This window comes from Ciconia boyciana, chromosome 6, assembly GCF_034638445.1.
Source record: "Ciconia boyciana chromosome 6, ASM3463844v1, whole genome shotgun sequence".
NCBI classification, from domain to species: Eukaryota; Metazoa; Chordata; class Aves; order Ciconiiformes; family Ciconiidae; genus Ciconia; species Ciconia boyciana.
This window is the reverse complement of record NC_132939.1, coordinates 4,436,969-4,457,735: the sequence shown is the minus strand read 5'-3', so window position 1 is coordinate 4,457,735 and position 20,767 is coordinate 4,436,969. Positions and strand designations below refer to the sequence as shown.

Here is a 20,767-nt window from a genome sequence, read left to right as displayed (position 1 = left end):
ATGCAAGGCTACTGTGATTTAGAGTCCAGATTATCTTGCAATATTTAAATAGCCTTGGCATTAACAGCAAGCTGTCAGTGCAATTTCCAAGGCTACATAAGAAAAGGATGCAAGTATGGAGCCTTAGGGAAGCTGAGAAAAGAAACTAGCCAATTACTCCCGCAAAGTCAAGGGCAGCCTAAAGCAATGCACTGCCAGCAACTGATGGGAGTCCAACAGTCCTAAAAGCCCTCACCTCAGTTTTGCCTTTCTCTGAACTGAGTTCTCTCAAATCAACCATTTTATAAGCATTGCCCCTTGGTGAACTGTTAAGGTTTTGGACTATATATTTTCAGTAAAGGCAATCAGCATCGATTCTCCCCCCCCCCCTCCACCTTCCAGTATTTGTATTAAAAGTCGTCTTCATTCATAGGAGTGCAAAGTTCAAATGTTCTACCACAGCAATACATCTATTGACAGTGAGCGTGCCATCATTATGGCCATCATGCCTCCTCCCAAGGCACCATTTTGAATTGGCTTCTTCATCTAAACAAGGTTACAGATACAAACAAGTTTAAAAGTGTAGTTGAGACAGCCCACTCCCTATGAACAGTTGTTTCCAAACACATAGCTGCAGCATTTTGTACTGGGTGCTACACAGAAGGGATTCAGACTACACAGAACGGACAAGAAAATGGTGTTGCCCCCTCCAAACTGGAAGTTCAAATGAAATCAGGAGCTGTAGGAAGGTGAGCTACAATGACCTTTGATGTCCAGGATTTATACGAACTCTTATTCCACTGTATTCATTATCCAAAATGCTAACAATCCTTAAAGCAACTCACAAGCCTTAGGACACCTACCTACATGATCAAGATCAGTGCAGAACTGTGTCACGCAGACAGAAAGACTGAACTGTGACCTTCAGTATAACAAATTATGAATACTTCTATGAAGTTTAGTACTGCCAATTGCATCATCAATTCAGTGTGCTTAAATATACAGATTTTAAGCAGTATCTGGCAATATAAAGACATTATGAAGTTTGTAACCAGCCATTTGGTTACCAGATGTGCCACCAGAGAGCTTTTTATTCCATGGGAATACTTTGGGATTTGAGAGTGGAAATTGTCAGATATGGCTACTTCCAGCCCCATGAAAACACTGTTATTAACAACACTGTAATGTACTGAAATTGTTATCTGCAAAATGGTGATAAAAGAGTTACAAGATCTCCAGATAGTGCTGGTGCAACAATTAGGTTTCAAAGAACTCTCTCTAAGAAGGCATCTGTAGATGTGCTTGTACATCCAGCTTTGAAACAAAGCCAAACTACAAGATACATTTGTTTTCTAGGTTTGGAGAGAGCCTTTTTCTCCTGCCAAAACCATCCTTTTAGGAAGTACAGCAACAAAGCCAAAACACATACTCACCAACACACCCCATTCAAATCTGCCATGAAGATCAGTGCATTTGGCAGGCCCTACAAGAAACCAATTTACACAGTTATCTACTTACTGCAAAAACGAACTGGATATTTAGGTGTAAAAATTAAAAAATACTGAGTCTTTTAGCTTGAACATAACTACCAAGCTTGTTACAAGATGCATGGTTAACACTATGATCCGTCTTTCTTTTTATTTGTTTCTCTTTTATGCATTCTTGAACCAGCTCTTGGAATTACACTCTTTGAAGAGCAACTTTTGAATCCAGTAACTTTGAAAGATAACTATGTAACAAGAAAAGAAATAGCTGGACAGAAAATTAGCAGTATTTTTTACTTGTCTTGGAACCAAACATTTATTTCTTAAATTTTTACAAATAAGATTTTATACAAATGATTCAGAACAAAGTTTTCTATCCACACTAAAGAAATCAACGTATGCTCGGTATCTTCACAAAGCAAGTTTAGTTTCAGTATCAAATTAATACCCAGTTGGTCATGCACCATATTCTCAGGTGCTGTCAACCGATGTAACTTGTGAGCTATACCAATTTATACCACCTTTCACAAATACTTGTATTAGATTATAAAAATCTTCCCACACACCAGTTTAGTTTCAGGTTCCCCAATTCAGTATTTCCCCAGTTAACCTCTTCAAAAGCAGAAAACAATAAAACCTCCTTTGGGGAGTTACTGACTGTAGGTTATGACTGTCACAAGCAACCACGTCATACACTTTCTTTCATAAAGAGATGACACAATTATTTTCCTCCTCTCCTAAGTCAGTGGAAAGGGGTTCCAGAACCCTGCTATTCTGAAGGGTAAGGCTTCCTCCCATCTTTGGAAGATTTCAGGAGTCTTAATACATGCAACTTTCCTTCAATTCCAAGTTAAATGGGGGGGGGGGAAGTTCCAGGTAAGAGAGTTTTCTAAAAAACCCAGGCCATTTCAGTGCCTCATTTCATTTACTTTAAATACAGTCTGCCTGAATGTTTCTTCAGTACAGCAAGGATTATTGTCCAGCCACCTTTTCTCCTTCAGAACCATATGAGTGTCCTTCACAAAGTGTTTTTGTTAGTTTAACTATGTGGATAAACTCTCTTCACCTCCAAAAAAAGTTTCTTTTCTCTTTCCCCTGGATTCTGTGTTAGCCTTAAAATATTCCTGGTATCAGCCGGTAAGGTACTGCAGCAGTGTAGCGCTTCCAGTCCTTCCCATACTTGCTGAAACAACGGTGTTCATCCCTAATGCAGCGGTGGGTTAGCAGAATAGTCATATAAACAATGTAGAAGTAAGGCAAGATGTGTTCAAACCCACAAGTGAGGCAATAGGCCAGGGAGCCCATCAAATCTCCTGTGTAGTTAAAATGGCGTGCCCACCCCCAGAACCCTGAGGTCATCAGTTTGCTGTAGTACTTGGTCCCATCCACAGACATGTAGGAGCACTCAATGTACTCTGGTTTCTTCCCCCATATCTTGCAGTTGCCATTTGTACGACGGAAGAGGTCCTTCTGGTGGTTGGTCATTCTGAAGACGTAATAGCCGATCAAGCCCAACATCAAGATCCCTACAGCATTAGCTGTGCACAGCTGGACAGGGTGGTAAACCAAATACAAACCCTGGGGAGCAGAAAAAAGAGAGACAATCAGTGATTTACTTGAAATATATGCTCAGGATGCCAGCCTAATTCCTTGACCTACAGTGACCCAGAACAGATGAGTAGACAGAATAGGAAAATCCACCCTACCAGTAAAACTACGGAAAGTTTTCAGAAAACTCCGCATCCTGCATTTTCTTTCTCTCTCTCTCCAAAATGGCATTTCTTAGGTGGAACAAGAAGAGAGAAGTTGCAAGGATGCAGACAAACCAGGACAGAAGGAAGAAACACAACAACAACAAAAACAACCAAACCACCACCCACTGAAAACCCTCAACATGTAGGAGTACCAAAAGGCACTGAAAGGATGCACAAAAATACACAGACACAATAGACAGTGACAGAGAAGGACACAAAAGTACAGGAGGAGAGGAAAAGATGTCAATTCCATGCACGGACAGTAAGCCTTCCTACAAGTGAATTGTTACAAAGGATATTGTAATGGTTACTCAGTATTCAAACTGTCTAGAAACAATTTGGGATACAAATCAAACTGCTGGGCAGAATGTTTCTGGAAAGTTTCTTTCCTTTTAGCCTAAACACATATTGTACCACATTTTTACCTGCAAAGTATAGAGGTAAGGCAACCAAACACAGTCTCCCCAGCCCAAATACCATCCAAAATGATCATGGCAGATATCAATGGTTTTCAAATACCAGGCTTCATTCCAGAAGAAGTCCAAAACATAAATACCCTGAAACAGAATAGTTTCACATTAATAACAGAGCACTGTCACCAGTTATCCTGTTTAACAGCATCAGCCTCATCTTTCTGTGCTGTCTTGTGATAAGATCTCAAAACTGACTTGTGTTTTTATTTTAACACCTCAAAATTAGGGTATTAAGAGGAACATGTCACACCAATATACTGCATCTATATAGATAAAGCAATAATAAGTAATGCAAAGCAGTATCAACCAAGATAACTTAGGCAAGTGTGCTACTGTAAGGACATACACTTAGGAAGCGTACTCGCGTTTGACCACCCCTACCTCTTTTCAGCTTAAAGAGTCTTATGCTTATAGAAAGGGGGAAATACAGCTTCTATCGAGCAGGCTCCCATTTACACATATCAATAAATAAATCCAAACTATTATCTGTACTTATTACTTTGGAGCCTCTTCAGTAGAAAGCACAGCACCTGTTTTTAGGTGTGGAGACATCTGTAGTTCTGCATGTCTCGCACACACACAAAGAGTTAGGTGCAGTGCTGCCCTCAGAAAAAAACCTGCCCATTCTTGCTCCAACTAAAGCCATGGAATTTGTCATTGTTCTCTTTGGATTTAAGATCAGGCTATGCCTGTTTCCAGAACATGGGCTCAGAAAAGTATCTCTTAATTTAAGTTTACACTGAAATCTGCTGGTGCAGACATGACTGTGCCACTGGTGGCACTCTGAATGAACACAGCAGAGTATTCACAGTGGCACTCTGAATGAATACAAGTGTCCAAAGAAAGGAATACAAGTGTCCAAAGAAGCAAGACCCAGTGCATCATCACTGAATTAGGTTGTTCAGGCCAGGAAAAATTGTCTAAGTTCATTTCAATGCAAGGAGTTTTTTCTAATTTAATACTAGTTTATTTCCAAATTGCTTTCTTATTTTCCTCCTCCGAATTTACCTGAAGGACATTGACAAGGATCATGGAGTTGGTTACTTGACCATACAGCTCCTGTTGTTTAGCAGCATAGGAAAGATTAATTAGAGTCCAGGCTACAATACCAGGGCGCCCATTGAAGAATAGCTTGAAATCAAACCACTTTCCTATTCGAGGGTTAAATTCAATCCCCATCATGTAGTCATAAAAGAAGTTGCCAGTGAATTTGCTAGAAAGCATAAAAAAATTAGAAATGTACACAGTTATACACAAAATACAGGTAATTACTATTTTGACTACACATTTCAGATTCACTTGATGTAACAGTAATAAAAATCATGAAACCATATAATGTTGTGCAAGATAACACAAATTGATCCAACCAAAGCATTACATTAGTAGAAGTAAATTTTAGCTTCAGAGGTATCCTAGTTCATTCTTGGTAACGCTTTTGAACAGTCTAACTATAACCTTACAGCCATCCTATTTGTGACAGAGAAGTATCTGTAACACTGAGGCTGCCAGACACATGACGTGTAACATGAAACAGAGGATGGTGCTAATGAAGCAAAGAACCACAGTCATACATTGGCCTATCTACCTGTGCCAGTGAAATATATTCTGTCATTTTTCTTCTGTGCAGCATTCAATTTATATGTCCGATTATCTAGTATTCTCTCATTATTAAAAACCACATACCAGTCTTTGGCATTGGTAGGGAAAAAGTAGCTTTTAATCATTGCAAACGTGGAAACTGCGTATCCCAGGATGTTGGCACACCACAGGAGAGGAATCCAGTTGTCAAAAATGATGGTGGGTGAGAACCAGTGGAAGTAATAGGCATTTGCAAACCAAAGCACATGAGTAATGATCCAAGCCTGAAGTCCATTGATTTCATATTTATTCACTACACCTAAAATATGAAGAAAAAATTGAATGTTACTGACATTGCATTAGTACAGCTTTTTATTAATATGGATATGCATACAATGTATAGAAGCTCAATCAAGTGCTCATGAAGTGACCTCACTCTCCTCACCCTCCCAATTAAATATCTTGTGGCACTTTTCTGAAAGTTGCATTAGACTCTGCTGTAACCATCAGGCTTTGTTAGGCTGAGTTTTTCTCTTCACTCTTGCTTCACAAAACAGTGAATTTGGAGTCTCTCCTAAAACTGACTAAGGTAACAAATTAACCTTTGTCACACTTAGTTCACTTCACGCATTTTGTTCAAGTCTCATGGGTTAACTTAGCTTCAGCAGGTGCAACTGCATTGACAAATACTAGCAATAGTCCACGGCTGGTTTTAAGTGCCAAAATCATCAATCTGTATTTTTCCATTGCTGGTGTGGTGCCTGCCATATCAATAGTTTCACTGACACTAAGAGGTAGAAATTCTATCATTTATTCTAAAAGATGATGTAGAGTGCTTTTCTTTTTCTTTGAAGTAAACTTATCAGGAAAGTGAAAGCATTTATGTCCACATTTCCTCCAGATACATATGGGTTATTAAAGATTCTGAGCACAGAAATACTATAATTTTAAAAGGTTGTATGGTGTGCATATATTCTAAGGAAGAACTTACCAGCAGGGGTGACAGCACCTTCTTGTACACCTCCTACATATCCAGGAAGAAGTTTATGGCAGAAGTCAGGAACGAACACATACAAAAACACCTAGAAGAGAGAGGGTGTATTAACAGCAAAACCAGACAAGACAAAACCCCCAAAACCACTATCTCTTTCATACACATAGCAAATATAGCACACAGCAGTTTCAATTAGGTATTGGATAAGCAAATATAGCAAGAGTTAGCTGTTGGGTTTTTAGACTAGTAATATGTCCAACCTATTAAACAGTTGTAAAGATGTACTTCATGTATGGTTGTCATCCTTTTTTGGTGGGGAGGCAGGACAGTTGGTAACTAGATTCAGGTCCTTATCTTTTATTTTGAAGTTATATGTAAGTTGTTTTCCAATTTGGAAAAATATGGTGTAGTTTGGTAAGTTTGAAGATATTTTACAAATGTAAGTTATATTTCATACGTCAATGTTCTTTTGCTGTCTGTCTATAGAAAATATCACCCCTTCTGCAATGTTAGTTTATGATATATTTATTGAGTATTAATTTAAAACAAATGGGTATTCATAGAATCATAGAATGCTTTGGATTGGAAGGGACCTTTACAGGTCATCTCATCCAACCTCCTTGCGAGACCAGGGACATCTTCAACTCGATCAGGTTGCTCAGAGCCCCATCCAACCTGACCTTGAATGTTTCCAGGGATGAGGCATCTTCCACCTCTCTGGGCAACCTGTGCCAGTGCCTCACCACCCTCATTGTAAAAAATTTCTTTCTTAAATCCAGTCTAAATCTGCCCTCCCTTAGTTTAAAACCATTGCTCCTTGTCCTGTCACAACAGGCCTTGCTAAAAATGCCTTGTTGGTATTGTTACGTAGTTGCTTAGGTAACTTAGGTATAAGGTATAACCTTAGGTATAAGGTATTGTTGTTATATAGTTGCTTTTTTCTCAAAAACCACGTCAAGGAATATGTCACACAAGGAATATTTGTGTATATTCCCTACATATTTATTTTTCATTTGGATTCCAAAAAGCCATGGAAAGTGAGAAACACCAAAGAGTAAATGCCAGTGCGACATTCCGTTGTCCTTCATGTAAAAGGATTAATCAAACAGCTGTTTGAAAAACCAGCCACTACATCTAGATCATAACTCAATAATATACCTGGAAAGTGACCCAAAGGGTATAGATGCCAGCAGCCCTATAGGTCAGTGTAGGAGTCTTGTTCCAGATGTCAAACAGATGTTTATTCCCCGTGAGCAAGTCAATGAGCGGATCAATCAGAGAGCACTGGTACTGGTCACAGGACATTATAAAGTAATAGACAATAAGTGGTGCAAACATGAGCAGGAAAAGGATGCTTGCCAAGGAAAACCAGTCCACCTCCCTGTAATCCAAAACAGAGCAGGTTTTTTTTTCCAGCTTTCAGATAGAACAGTGCTTTGATTAAGTCAGGCAATTTTTTCAGTGGACCTTCTAGACTAACTGGATGAAAACTGAAAATGTTTTCAGGGCACATACATTTATTTGGATCAAATAGCTATAAAAAACTTAGCATGTTACATACTTTACCACAAACGGTTACAAAACCATGCTAGGTGATCAGAGCAACAGAATAGATAATATCTCCCCTCCAAAAAGCAGATTATTATTACAGCCTTCATGTTTTTGATGGCAATCATGGGTATAACTGGTAGAGTATTCAGTTGGAAGTGGTAACAGAATCACAAGAATATTATGCAAAGCTTGGAAACACAGAAAAGACAGACCTTGCACAGCCATTAGCTGAACTCGCTCTACCACACGCTGTCTGTAGTAGCAAGCCATATAAATACCCACGGCTGTTTCCAGCTCCAATACAATACTCTACTAATACTTGCACAACTCTCTGAGATCAGGGATACGACTCATAAATCTCACTACAGCAGGAGATGTCAGCTGGCAATAACACAGATGGATGCCTGTTTCCCAAATCTCAGGAAATATTTTGTTCAGCCCTTGAAGGAACTAAAAATTGTCCTGATTTTTATGATTTGCTTTCCTGTTTTCCAGGGAGGACTGTGTTTTAACCCAAACCATCTGGCAAGCTCTCCATCTTAAAAATCTTGAAGAACTCTACTTCAACATCTGTTACTACAGCTCATTATCCATGAGCTTTCAAGAGAAGGGCAATGCAACAATCTGTTATTAATAGAGTGAAGTTTAAAAGGAATGTAGCATCTGTAAGAGTAAGTATGAACCAATTTGAAATACAGTGACTAATTAGGGTCATCAGCTTCTCTCACCATGCTCTTCCCCACTGGACTTGAGATGTTCGAGTACCATTTTGGGTGCTTTTGTGTTTTCTTTCTTCAGAAGGTTTTTTCTCCTGATGGGCTGCCATGATGTCCTGTATGAAAGAAAATATTCATGGTATTACTCAGCTGGTTCTCAGTAATTCTTACGGCTCCAAAGAAAAGAAACACAAATAAAGGTTACTAAAAACTGTTATATAGCCTTCTGATTACAAGAAATTTGAGGGAGGAGGGTATGAAGGAAAAATTCCTTCCCAATTCCTTATGATCTTATATTCAGCAAAACACTGATGTCAAAGTAATCCATTAAACTTCTTGCTAACTGGAAAGTTCTTTTAAGATATATTGTATAATATATGGCTTATTACTTACATGTGAGACGCAAAGGGAAAAAACTGTTTTGCCACATTCTCATAAGCCTCTGAAAAGAAAGGCCTGTAACTAATTGCCTTTCTTAAGTAGAGAAATTGCTACTGTTGTAACATTACCTGTACTGGACCTTGGCAAATTATGTACTTTTCCCCATACCCCTTGCTCCATATACGTTAGCTACATCAAAGAAAACAAGACGACAGTTTATAATCCCATCTAAATCAGAAATCAGTGTGAACAGAGAACGACTTACTAGGCAACACCTAATTCTCTCTGTGAAACATGCATTATAGCTTTCTTTTGCTTTGCCCAAATACTTCTTTTGTTAAAGATTATCATCCCATAATCTGAACATTTGGTAATCCCTCCCTCCCCCCACCAAAGGTATTTTTCCAGAATTTTGTCTCATGGGAAGATATAGACTCTAAAACACACGGTGTGTGGTAGTTTGCTATTCAGGGGGGAATTTGCTAACAGTTGTTAGTTTTGTTCCTTTTCAGGCTTTGATGTTTTAACTCAAACCAGCACAAGCAGTTATTTCCACTGAAACAGAAATGATAATACAACACACTGTCGGGGCCCTGAGGACACTAACAGGCTGTACTGTCCCTGCCCGGCCTGGCCTAGGGCCTCCCCCGACCTTGCCCATGGGCCAGGACACCCACTTCAGCCCGTCAATCCCTGCCCCAGTGATGCCGTAGGAGCGCTGGTCTCCAGCTCCACCAGCGCCCTGCCTGGCCACGAGTCCTGCTGACCCAGGCCTGACCCGCAGGCTGACGTCCTAGCCCAGCCTCATCCCCATGGCCCCGCCTGGTCATCCTGGGTCTGTGTCTGACTCTGCTTCCCCTCACCAGGCCTGACCCTGACCCCCACACCCGGGCTGATGGCCCCCTGCCTGGCCTTGGCCCGGCCCTATCACCACAGGCCTGCCTGGCAATCAGGGGACCTGACCCTGACCTATGGATTGACTTCCCGGCTTGACCTGCTTGATCACCATGAACCTGCCTGATTATCTGGACTCTCGGTTGAATCTGGCCGTAATCTCTGCGTCCGCCCTGCTCACTTCACAGAGGTACTATGGGACTGACAGGCAAGCCCCTGCCTGCAGGCGTGCTATCCCCCCTGAGCTCCCAGCTCCTGGCCCCTTAGGGAGCAGCATGCTCTCACTGCTCCCCAACACATTAAGAAAAAGGAAGGTGCCTAGGTGCCAAAGTAAGGACATCTCAAACAAGATAGGCCCAGCCGCAGGGATAGCATGCCACCCTCAGATTCAAAGGACGTAGTATGTTACTCTGTAGAAATCTCCTCCACACAATACATTTCAATAAAAGTGTTTATTTTCAGAAGTAATCTGAAAAGAAGTCTAATCACTCCCCTTTGCCAACCTGGTTAGGCAGAAATCCTAAGCAAAGAATGCAAGAAGATACACAGGGGCAGGAAGCTTATGTTATTTACTATTTCAATTCTCATAAGTGCTGACTACCACCCTATCTTTCAGCAGACACATTTTAAAATACGGTCAGACTTCTAGCTTAGCTTTGAGCCAAATTTGAGCTCAGATTTGAGCCAGAAGTCTACATCTTTCCACGTATCAATACTTTCATGAAAGGTTTCTAAAGCAAGTAATGAAGCAACCTCAAGAGGAGGTTATTGATCACTTACAAGGACAAAGAGGCAGGACAGGAGATTCACTGTATCGAGATTAGAGCATGGGAGCTTACTCCAGTTATTTGCATTGGTTTCCCTTTACAACAGTAGTGCAAATTCTTACAAAGAACAGTTACAATACTAGTAAGAATTTTGCCAAGATAAAAAGGCTCTTATTCAGGAATCATCAGAATTGGAAATACTTAGGTCAGATGAAACCTTTGACGTCATTTAGTCCAACCCCACTTGCCCCTGCTGAGAGCAAGGACAACTTAGAACAGGTTGGTCAGAGCCTTGCTCAGTTAAATTTTTAATATTCCCAAGGATTCCACATGATTTGTCAGTCCTACTGGGAAAGCATGCCTCTTTTCTAGAAGACCCAGAAAAGAAATCCTAGGTTGAGAATTTTCACGGTGTTTAGTTTTGTTTTAGGCTCTTAAGTAGCCAAACAACCCAGCTACTTTGCAGTGCTCAGCATCCTAGATTGGAAAACTCTGCTCAGTCTGCTGAGCGCTCGTAAAAAGCCTGCCTGCAGCTGGCAGCACCTGGGGTTTTGTGCAAGACCCACACACACACCCAGTTTATCATTAATCCTACCAGACAGTGCAGAAACTGGATAATCATCCAATTACTAAAACTGGGAACCAGCTAGATGAGAAAGGCTGGCATTCAATAGGTTGCATATGGCATCCATGCTTCCCCCCTGTTTAAAAGCCAACAATTGCCACCAAGTTTTGCCCTTCTACAGAACAATTTAAACAACAAGTCCCTACTTAGGACTATTCCCCTAAACAGATACACCCCAGTCCGACAGACAGCTATGCTGGCAGTAACAACCTCTCATGTTCAGAGCTATTCCCACGTCACTTAACACATGCTAACATTTCTGGATCAAGACTCTCATTGAAATCATACTCCTATTAGTAACTACATCATTAATATTTGATTAATATTAATTAAATGTCTCATACTATTTCTATAAACGCAAGCTTTCTGTTACCCTACTAAACGCGCCCCAAATCTTGCTTTCCTAAACCCTTAGTCAGCTTCTTAACAAGAGCCCAAAGCAAAATTCGCAATTCAAATACCACCTGCACAGAGAACTCCAGAGATGCACTCTTCCTCTGAGTCCAAACTCTAGGGCTTAACGATGAATTACTGCATTACTGCTCACACTGTGTTAAAGGAATAATCATGCCAACCACACAATTCACTTGGAAGCTCTCCCCATTTGGTGCCTAAGCCACAGATCTAACGTACAGTTCACAGAGTAAAGTTCACATAAAGTCCTTTCAAGCGATAATAATACATGTGTTTGATGCTTTTCACCAGCATGCTCTGGACTTACTGAAGAGAATCTCAATCAAGTAGAAGTGTGTCAAAAAAACACTTTTAGATTTCATGCTACAAAAAAAGGCAGACCCTTGTTCATGAATCCATATTTTAAAGGAAAATCCCTAGCTAACATGCAATATTCCACAGAGCCCCGTGTTTTGCACAGAAGAGGAACAGAGCAGCGAGCTGCCCAGGAGGGGATCAGCAGACTCAGGTAGGCAGGGAGGGCAGCACCTTCCCGCACGCCAGGCCCCTCATGCGAGACACGGGTACCTCGGGGAGCATCATCGGGAGCGGGGGGCCCGCAAATTAAAAGCGACCTCCGGCGTCAGGGGGCACTTACCGAGCCGATGGCGCCGCAAACCCTCCCTTCCAGCCCCGCTTCGCCCCTCCGCCACCCCGCTCCTCGCCAGGCCCAACATGGCTCTCAACGAGGTACGCACCCACGAGCCCGAGCCCCCCGCCCACGGGCGGGCTCGCCAGTCCGGCGGACACCGCCCGCTACCCGGAGCCAGCGCAGGGGCATCTTACCAGGGGCAGCTCACCAATACCGCCGGCCCAGTGCCGCTCTTCCCACAGCGGTGCTCCACTCGCGGAGACACGACCCCACGACGCGCCTCAGCCGGTACCGGCGGCAACCCCGCTCTCCTCAGAGCGACGCCTCTCCGCCCCGCCCCCGCCCGGCCGCTCTGACCAATCCCCGCCGCGCTCCGCCCCCCTCCGCGCCACCGCATTGGTGGAGCGCGCTCAACCCATGGGCTGAGGAGGCGGAGTGGGCGTGGCGGCGGCGGGCGCGGAGCGTCCGCAGCCTCCCCGGTGCGAGCGGGGCGGGAGCAGAGGCCTCGCGTGTTGTCGCGTCCCCGCGGGACGACCGCCAGCACCGGTAGTTAAGGCAGGTCAGCGTGAGGCTGTGAAGTAACAGTCACGGTTGTTTTGCAGACAGTGATCGTCACTGCAATGGGAAGATGTAGTTCACGGTCGTTCCTCTGAGAACATCCAGTACAGCAGGCACGCTGCGGGCAGTGGTGCCGCGGAAGGCTCGATTCAGGCACTGCGCAGGAAAGATGGCTAAAAAGAGCAAAGGTTTTGAAAGAAAGGGAACTGACGTCCAAAGAGACCATTTAGTAGGGAATAAGCGTCGAATGCCATACATAAGGGGGCTCTCGGCAGCCAAATACGTGAGGGACGGGAGGCTGGACTCCGAAGCGCCCGGCACTTCGGGGTGTGCACCCGGAAAGCTGCTGTGATGATGCTGAAAGGTGAATAACGCGCAAAACGGGATCCTGCGCCCGTCACCGCCGATACTCAATTCTGAACTTGTTTTGAGGCTCACCTTTTCGAAGCTGAAGGGCTAAAAAAAGGGCTAAGACTGCATTCCCGTTATTCCGGGCTCTAGGGATACAAATTTACAGGAACCGGGTAAGGGGATGCAGCAGAAAACCCCACCGGAGGAGCCTCGGCGGCAGTTCTCAACGGAGCCGGCATTGGCTGCGCTCGCGGGGCGGGAGTTACTCGGCCCCACCGAGCAGGGGGAGGCCCTCACCCCCGGCGGCTGCGCGGCCAGCCACTGGCGGGCGGCGGGAGGCACGGCCCGGCGCCGCCCCGGAAGCGGCGGGGGAGGTGGCAGGGCGGCCATGGGCAGGGCGGTGAGCGTGGCTACCTGCGCCCTCAACCAGTGGGCTCTGGATTTTGAGGGCAACCTGGAGAGGATTTTCAGAAGTGAGTGGGGCGGCAGCGGAGGCCGTGCCTGCTTTGTCGAGTCCGCTTCCCGGAGCCGCGGGCGGTGGTGCGGGGCCCCGCGGCCGGGGGTGTCTGTGCAGGGCGGGCCGGGCCGGGCCTGGGCGTCGGGCCGGTGTTTGATCCAACCCTTTTCCAGGTATTGACATCGCAAAGAGGCGAGGAGCCCGGTACCGGGTTGGTCCAGAGCTGGAAATCTGGTAAGAGCGCTGTGTTGGTTCTGGGTTTGGAGCGTTCCCAGGTATCAGCCCTGTAGCACTCCGATGGCCAAAGCATCGCTTAAAGCATGCGGCTCTCAGCACAAAGAAAAGAAATTGTAGTTGCAAGCACAAGATTTGCTCTGTCATCTTGGAAACGTGACTGGTACCAATAATTTTTGACCTATTTTGGCGAGTCTTCCTTCACAGAAACTGTAGCGCTTTGAATTCTGCCTAGGCCCAGGCTGCTGTGCTTGAAAGGACTATCCCAGCAATGCCACGGAGTTTTAAGTGCTGTCAGTAGGGATGATGTTGACAGCACTGCTTCTGCGTGTTCTGTGTAAATTGCCTGTGTGGATGAGGTGTTCCCTGTCTGAAGTGGTTCTGGTCCCTTGGCTCTGGTGCTGATGTTGGCTGAATTTTTTATTTCTTCTGTTTTTATACGCAGTGGTTATGGCTGCTCGGATCACTATTATGAGTCTGACACACTCTTGCATTCGTTTCAAGTTCTGGCGAAGCTTTTGGAGTCTCCAGCTACTCAAGACATTATCTGTGATGTGGGAATGTAAGGTTTTTTGTGTAAATAAGATAACAGGGGTAGGTCGTTAGGAACACTGCCTCTGTTGTATTTCTGGACAGCAAGGGCTCTGCACCAAACTTTTAAACAGATCTTAGGAACTGCACTACTTTCCCTTTTAATTACCATGACTAGGACTGCAACAGGCAAAACACTTTCTGAAAGATAATCCTATCAAAGATTTCTGGTGGTTGAGCTCTTCAAGAGAGAAATAGGATAATTACAGTTATTGATTGGGAACCTTAATGGCTGTGCCCTATTGCCGTGGGTAAGCTTTTGGGTAAGGCTTTGTATTATATGTAACACTAGGGGCTTTATAAATTGACTCTCTTTGAGGAATGTCAGGGCCAATGTGACTTGCTTTGACTGGCAGACATCCTTATAAGCAACATATATGTATGTCAAAATCACTGAAACCGTTGTAAGTCACATGCTGACAGTGATAAATGATAACTGTAAAATTAACATAAGTACATCTGCTTGTTTCAGTATTGGTATAAGCATGTAAAGCTAGCTTTATTTTGAACTAGCCTGGTAGTATCACCAGGGTTTGGGTTTGATTAAATAAGTTAGCCCAGCCAGGGGGATTCTTCTGGTCTGCTTGTGTTTCTCAGGCATGCCAGTCATCTGGCAGCAGCTGATATATCTGAGACTGACAGAATGGTCAGTAACTCCGATTTGTGCAAACAACTATTGGGATTAAAAAATTAGAAGCTAAAACTTGATAGATTGTTTTGTTTAATTCCCTTTAGTGATACAGTGCAGAAGTGTTGTCTTAAAAATAGTTTTTGTGTAGTGACGTAGATTCTGTAGCTTTTTTTATTTGATCTAGTGAGCTTAGCTACTGGTAACTGCTGCTTATTTTCACAGGCCTGTTCTGCACAGAAACGTTCGCTACAATTGTCGAGTGATCTTTCTAAATAAGTACGTAGTTCTTTATGCGTTTTGTGAGGCAATACATTAGTGTATCCTGTCAGAGACCTGTTTGGCCTTCAAGAAAGGTTCTTCAGTGCTATGTAGAGCGATAGAGTTGTCTTCCTATCTACTAAACTTTAGAGAGACAACTACTGTTTTCCATGATCTCTTTTTCCTTTCTGAATTTCTAAAGCTAAATTTCCACTGCTTTCTGAAAGACTCCAGAAAAAAACCCCTTAAGTCTGCAAACAGAAACTTTAAAAATTATTGTATGTAGTAGTTGTTTAATGTACATCGTAATAGAGAAAAAGAGTTGGCATTAATCAGTGTTCTTATTTAGTCTTGTTTGGCTGGACATTAGGTCTTAACTCGCCCTTTCTGTTTTGTTTTATGTTTTAAGAAAAATTCTTCTGATCAGACCGAAAATATCATTGGCAAATGCAGGAAACTACAGGGAACTTAGATGGTTTACCCCATGGAGCAAAGTAAGGTAGGCTGGCTACCATTAAAATTGTGTTTAAAAACACAGCTTGCTGCTTGCAGCCACAGCAGAAGGATTGAAATCTCTATAGCAGTCCAATCCATCAATGCTGCTACAGGGTGAGCAGCAAGACACAGTCGGCTAAGCTACGTAACTGAAGCTCAGTTAGAAAGCTTAGTAAGTACAATCAAACTCTGAATTGCTGAGCTGGAAAAAAAAGTGTGGCTGAATGATCCTGCAGCCAGTGTAGTAGTGTCATTTTCCTTGTGTCTACTTTCTAACTATATGCAGTTCAGGACTGGAAGAGCCTGTGTTTATCTCCTCGATTGCTGCATCCTGTTCAATATTAAACTGGAAAACAATGTGGGATGGATGAGTTCTGTCAGAAGCTTAACGACTGCAGAGGATGAAAGCTACATACCTTACGATACTGCAAAACACACTCAATGCTCATCTCTGGTGCAGTGCGCTCATCCTGTAGTCAGAGGATGGTTCTAACTTGATGGTCTCAGTGAAGTACTGAGAGAGCCCCTGAGCATCGGTCCTCTTAACCCCAGTGAATTCCAGATGAGTTCTGAAGTAGTGACACTGCAAAAAGAGAAACTTTTATTTGGTATTTGACTTGCATGGTGTGTTCTTCATTAGGTCCAGTTTATAGCTAGGATGGAGCATTGTTTACCATGCATTTCTGAAGCAAAGTGGGATGTTGCTAGCTTATAATCTTAACATTTCTGATTAATTTCACAGAAAGTATGAAGGTCTTTTTTTTTTTTTTTTAAACATACATAGCCCTGTACAACTGAAGTGCAATTTCTTTAATGAGTGTTAGAAGGTGACAGAATGTGGAGATTATAATTAGTTTTTATGCTGTGATTTATGTAACGATGTATTCACAACCTCTAAACCTGCTTTAGGCATGTGGAGGAATATTTTCTACCCAGGATAATTCAGGAAGTGACCGGACAGGTAAGTTTGTAAAGGATTTTTTTCTTTTCCTTTTACCTTTAGCATCTTCCAGACTCAGCAATGTAAATGAATAGAATTCGTGGCATAAAACTGTAGTACACCAAATTCTGCTGTCAGCCATGTTGCAAAGTCATAGGTTTCAGTGATAGTTCTCAGTTACATTAAATGAGAGCATAATTTAACCTTGTTTATGTTGGCATTTGGCAGCAAAACAAGTAAATCTTAAATTTGCCTCAGTTATTTATATATACAGGACCTTGAAGATTGTCTTCTTTTGCACAGTTCTGGTACTGAGTTTAACTGTGCTTGAGACTAGAAATGAGTATGTGTTTTGAGGTAAAAAAAAAAAAAAGTAACCTTCTTGATTCAGAAAGGTCTAAAACTTAGGTTATTTCCTGCTAAAGCATGAGCATGATTCCTAGCAAAAGACAGTCTCTGGTTTGTAGATTGTTTAATTCAAAAGCAGTTGTTCTGTCCTGAAGCAAAGCACTGGATCTGAATACTACTGAAATTTCAACACAAAATTTCAGGACAATCCAGACATTTGCAGTTCAGAGCTTTTTTTTTTTACTTAAACTTGGTATAAAATGAAGGAAGGTGTAATGTGATTGATACTGTGTCACTCATTTCACATAAGTGAGTATTCAATGTTCTATTTTTTTTTTTTTTTTAGATTTGTAGTTAACTTTTTGAATTGAATAGATTCTTCCATTACATGTGTGTAGGGATGTTCTTGGTTTTTCTCAGGAAACTGTTCCTTTTGGGGATGCAGTGCTAGCAACCAAAGATACCTGCCTAGGGGCAGAAATATGTGAAGAACTCTGGGCACCAAACAGGTAAAGGAGAAGAAGAAATTAAAAGTAAATTAAGACATACCCTGGATCTGCCTGAACTAAATGTTTGAAAAAATCTGCTTATTATTCTTCTATGCAGTATATCTTTCAGAAAGTGACAATAAGCTAAAATATAATTAGGAGCCATAAATACATCATGGGAAGGATTTCACTAGGCTAGATGCAGGATGGCAAAGAAAGTTTTAGGTGGTTAAGCTAAATTAATTTGAAACAGAAAGTAGGAGAGAAATACAGAAAAGAAGTGGAATGAAAAAGGTGACCTGTGGAATCACATGACAGATAACTATAGTGCTCCCACTTCAGATATTGTTCAGCTTTTTATTCAACCTGACATTGAAATGTCCTCTCTGGATCCATCTCTGTAACTTGATCTAGGGTCAAAGTGACAGTTATTTTGTACCGATTTGTAGCATTGATTTTGTCTAGTAATTGTCATTCCATACTATTCCCACTTAGTATGCCTGGTCTCAAAAATTTAAGAGTACTAGTAGGTCTTTTTAATGTACTTACTTTATTCTTTTAATCTTCGGCTTTGACCAACTCCTCTAAAGCATTCCACTTAACAGAGAAATTGAGCTCTCTTACATTTGACAAGCTAGAGCATAGGCTTCTCGGCAACATCACTTTGAGACGCATCACTTATTTTTCTCTATTTAGCTGTTAGTTTAATCCTTCTGCTTTATTTTTTAACCGGCATTAGACAATGCATAAAGACAATGCAGAAGGAAACAACAAAAGGTCACTAAGGGAAAGCAACTCCTAGTGCCCTTAAGTAATGTTCCCGTTTATTTTAGTTCCTGTTACAATTTAAAGTTCTTCCCAACCGCAGAGAAGATCCCATTCACAAAGGTCTGACGTGAGGTGGGGGTGGAGATATGGTTGCATGCAGTTAACACAAGATAAACAAAAAGTTCCTGGTGTTTTTCCAAATCTCCCGGTTACAGACATTTATTTCCTTGTAACTGCAGAAGGTGTGGTATGTTACAGGCAAAGATGTGATTTTTTTTTAAGTATTTCTTTGGACATTGGAAAATGAAAAAAGCAGTGAAAGTCACCTTCTTGTAGTTCTGTTTGCTTATGCTTTTGGATTTAGTAAGAGAGAAGGAAAATGGGACAACTGACATTGCAAGAGTATCTCAGTGTTGCACTTTCAGACCAAGATTGTCTTATTCTCTCTTTGAGACGCAGGCTTCTATAGAGTAAAGTAGAAGGCATTTCGTGTAGAACAGAATGAGCAAAAGCCCTTCTTCCCTCTGCAACCGCTACTGGTCTTTGACAGAAGAGTCAGGCAATGCAAGAAAAACAGATGTTTTTGAGAGTCCTATCCTTGTTTGAGCTAAGACATGCAGAAAACTGGCAATGACACAGATGTTTTTATTTGTCAGTGGTTTGAGATGATACCTGCAGTATTGACAGCATAGTATTGCGAGCTGAATTTTTTTCTGCCTTTTGCTTTGACAGCCCTCATGTTGAAATGGGACTTGATGGTGTGGAAATTTTCACTAACTCTTCAGGGAGTCACCATGTGCTGCGGAAGGCTCACACCCGGGTGGATTTGGTGAATTTTGCCACAGCAAAGGTATACGCTTAAAAAAAAAATATTAATTTTTTAGTTATGCACCTCTTTTGTTTTTGTGGGTTTTTTTTTTCAGAACAGTCTCCTCTCCTGTGACAAGACATAGCAAGAGCGTGGGGGCCTTAACAGTCCTTGTGTTAGTTTCTTGTTTTCTTACCTGTAATTACCTTCCCTGATTGAATCAGCTATAGGGGAAGAGCTGCCTCGCTGGGGGACTGTACTTCTCTGGGACACCCTGCTATATATCATGCTCTAATGTGAAGCACTGTAACTTGTTTCCAGCTCTGTGACCCCAAATGCCAGAGGCTGTTTGATTGCAGGTCAGCTCTGTGTGGTCTGTGGAGCGGCAGACTAGGAAGAGAGGCCATTTGGTATTTGCATGGGAACAGGGGAGATACAGACCTACCTGTGTGTGTGCGGGGGGAGCTCCCAGAAGAAACTTTGCATGGGAGCATGTAGTTCTGCACTGGCATGCCAACTATATAATCTGTCTTTCATGCACATCTATAAAGAAGAGCCAGAATACCTTAAAACAGTTTGATAACTCCCAGCTCTGGAGATTTATGCTCCAAAAACGTATTTGATGTCCTCAATCTTAATTCCATTAAACGTTGAAGAAAAAAAATATTGCACTTGTATAATGGATAAGAAATAGTTATTCAGAATAACTGACTTTCAGTAATTGGAAGTATGAAACGTTGAATCCACTGCATACAGAGAACAACAGCTTGAAAGGGTATAGTTGAATGTACAGGCTGCATAAAGGGCAAACAACCAGTGGATGTGGTTGTTCCCTGTAGTTATCTGTGGCTAAGCAATCTCCCTCCATATGCATTATGTACTGAATTGTCAGCTCATTGCCAGCTTGTAATTCGGTCAACAGAGGGGGTTATTTTCCTGGAGCATATAAGACCATCCAAAAGTCTCTTTCATTTCCTTAAAATTACAGTTTCTTTCCCAATTTTCGTTCACATAGCAACATTGAGTTGGAGAAATATCGGTAACGATATCGGGAAGGGGAAATAGAAATCAGTGTTTAAACTCAGATTTTATATTTTCCCCTGTCATCTTCATATTTAAAATATATTTTTCTACTTTGAAAGCTCTGCTTATTTTAAAGAAGAGAAGACATTTAGTTATTAGCCTGTAATCCTGTCTAACAGTGATGGGAACAAATACAAAGTAATGAATGTACATTACACTGTGAAAAATGTTTAATTTGTCCAACTGCTTTGTCATTGTAATTTAACACACTTTGGTTAAATTTAACAGTATCTGCTTTGTCCTTAGATATCCAAACACAGCTTCTGTCATCATCTTCTGGCTTTTCTCAATCTCTGTTTGAACTTAGAATTTCAATTTAGAAGTGCAGCCCTCTCTATTTGGGCTAAGGGAATGACTTGCTAATAACAGAAGACTCCTGTCTTCCAATGGTGTGAAAGGGATAGAGCTCATTTACTACGTTTACTTATGTAATTACTCGTTTCTGTCGTGTATAGCACATGCAAAGTACTTTTTCAAATGACAAGAGAGAGTCCCAGCCATAAATCATTCACAATG

General features: G+C 42.0%; 2 protein-coding genes across 4 annotated transcripts in view; one reads left to right on the top strand and one right to left on the bottom strand.

Annotated features, from left to right (window-relative positions):
- Positions 1-1,743: 1,743 nt before the first annotated feature.
- Positions 1,744-13,356, bottom strand: DHCR7 (7-dehydrocholesterol reductase). Of its 2 annotated transcripts, none has more exons than XM_072863523.1 (8): positions 13,238-13,356; positions 8,542-8,645; positions 7,421-7,643; positions 6,260-6,350; positions 5,374-5,587; positions 4,699-4,903; positions 3,643-3,774; positions 1,744-3,041 (listed from the first exon to the last, which is right to left on the bottom strand). In XM_072863523.1, the coding sequence occupies exons 2-8, from the start codon at positions 8,637-8,639 to the stop codon at positions 2,577-2,579; spliced, it is 1,428 nt and encodes a 475-aa protein (XP_072719624.1). In that variant the 5' UTR covers positions 8,640-8,645; positions 13,238-13,356; the 3' UTR covers positions 1,744-2,576. The 2 variants fall into 2 exon arrangements, with proteins under 2 accessions (XP_072719624.1, XP_072719623.1); XM_072863522.1 differs by lacking the exon at positions 13,238-13,356 and adding an exon at positions 12,436-12,589.
- The window catches only part of NADSYN1 (NAD synthetase 1), a 19,965-nt gene continuing 12,018 nt past the window's right edge, over positions 12,821-20,767 (top strand). The window contains exons 1-8 of one of the 2 annotated variants that reach the window (XM_072863520.1): positions 12,821-13,163; positions 13,781-13,841; positions 14,287-14,403; positions 15,286-15,339; positions 15,731-15,820; positions 16,726-16,777; positions 17,525-17,613; positions 19,093-19,210. In XM_072863520.1, coding sequence (XP_072719621.1) covers positions 13,151-13,163; positions 13,781-13,841; positions 14,287-14,403; positions 15,286-15,339; positions 15,731-15,820; positions 16,726-16,777; positions 17,525-17,613; positions 19,093-19,210 — 594 coding nt within the window. In that variant the 5' untranslated portion in view covers positions 12,821-13,150. Of the gene's footprint in view, positions 13,164-13,501; positions 13,624-13,780; positions 13,842-14,286; positions 14,404-15,285; positions 15,340-15,730; positions 15,821-16,725; positions 16,778-17,524; positions 17,614-19,092; positions 19,211-20,767 lie in introns of those variants that run through there. The other variant, XM_072863519.1, reaches the window with a different exon arrangement.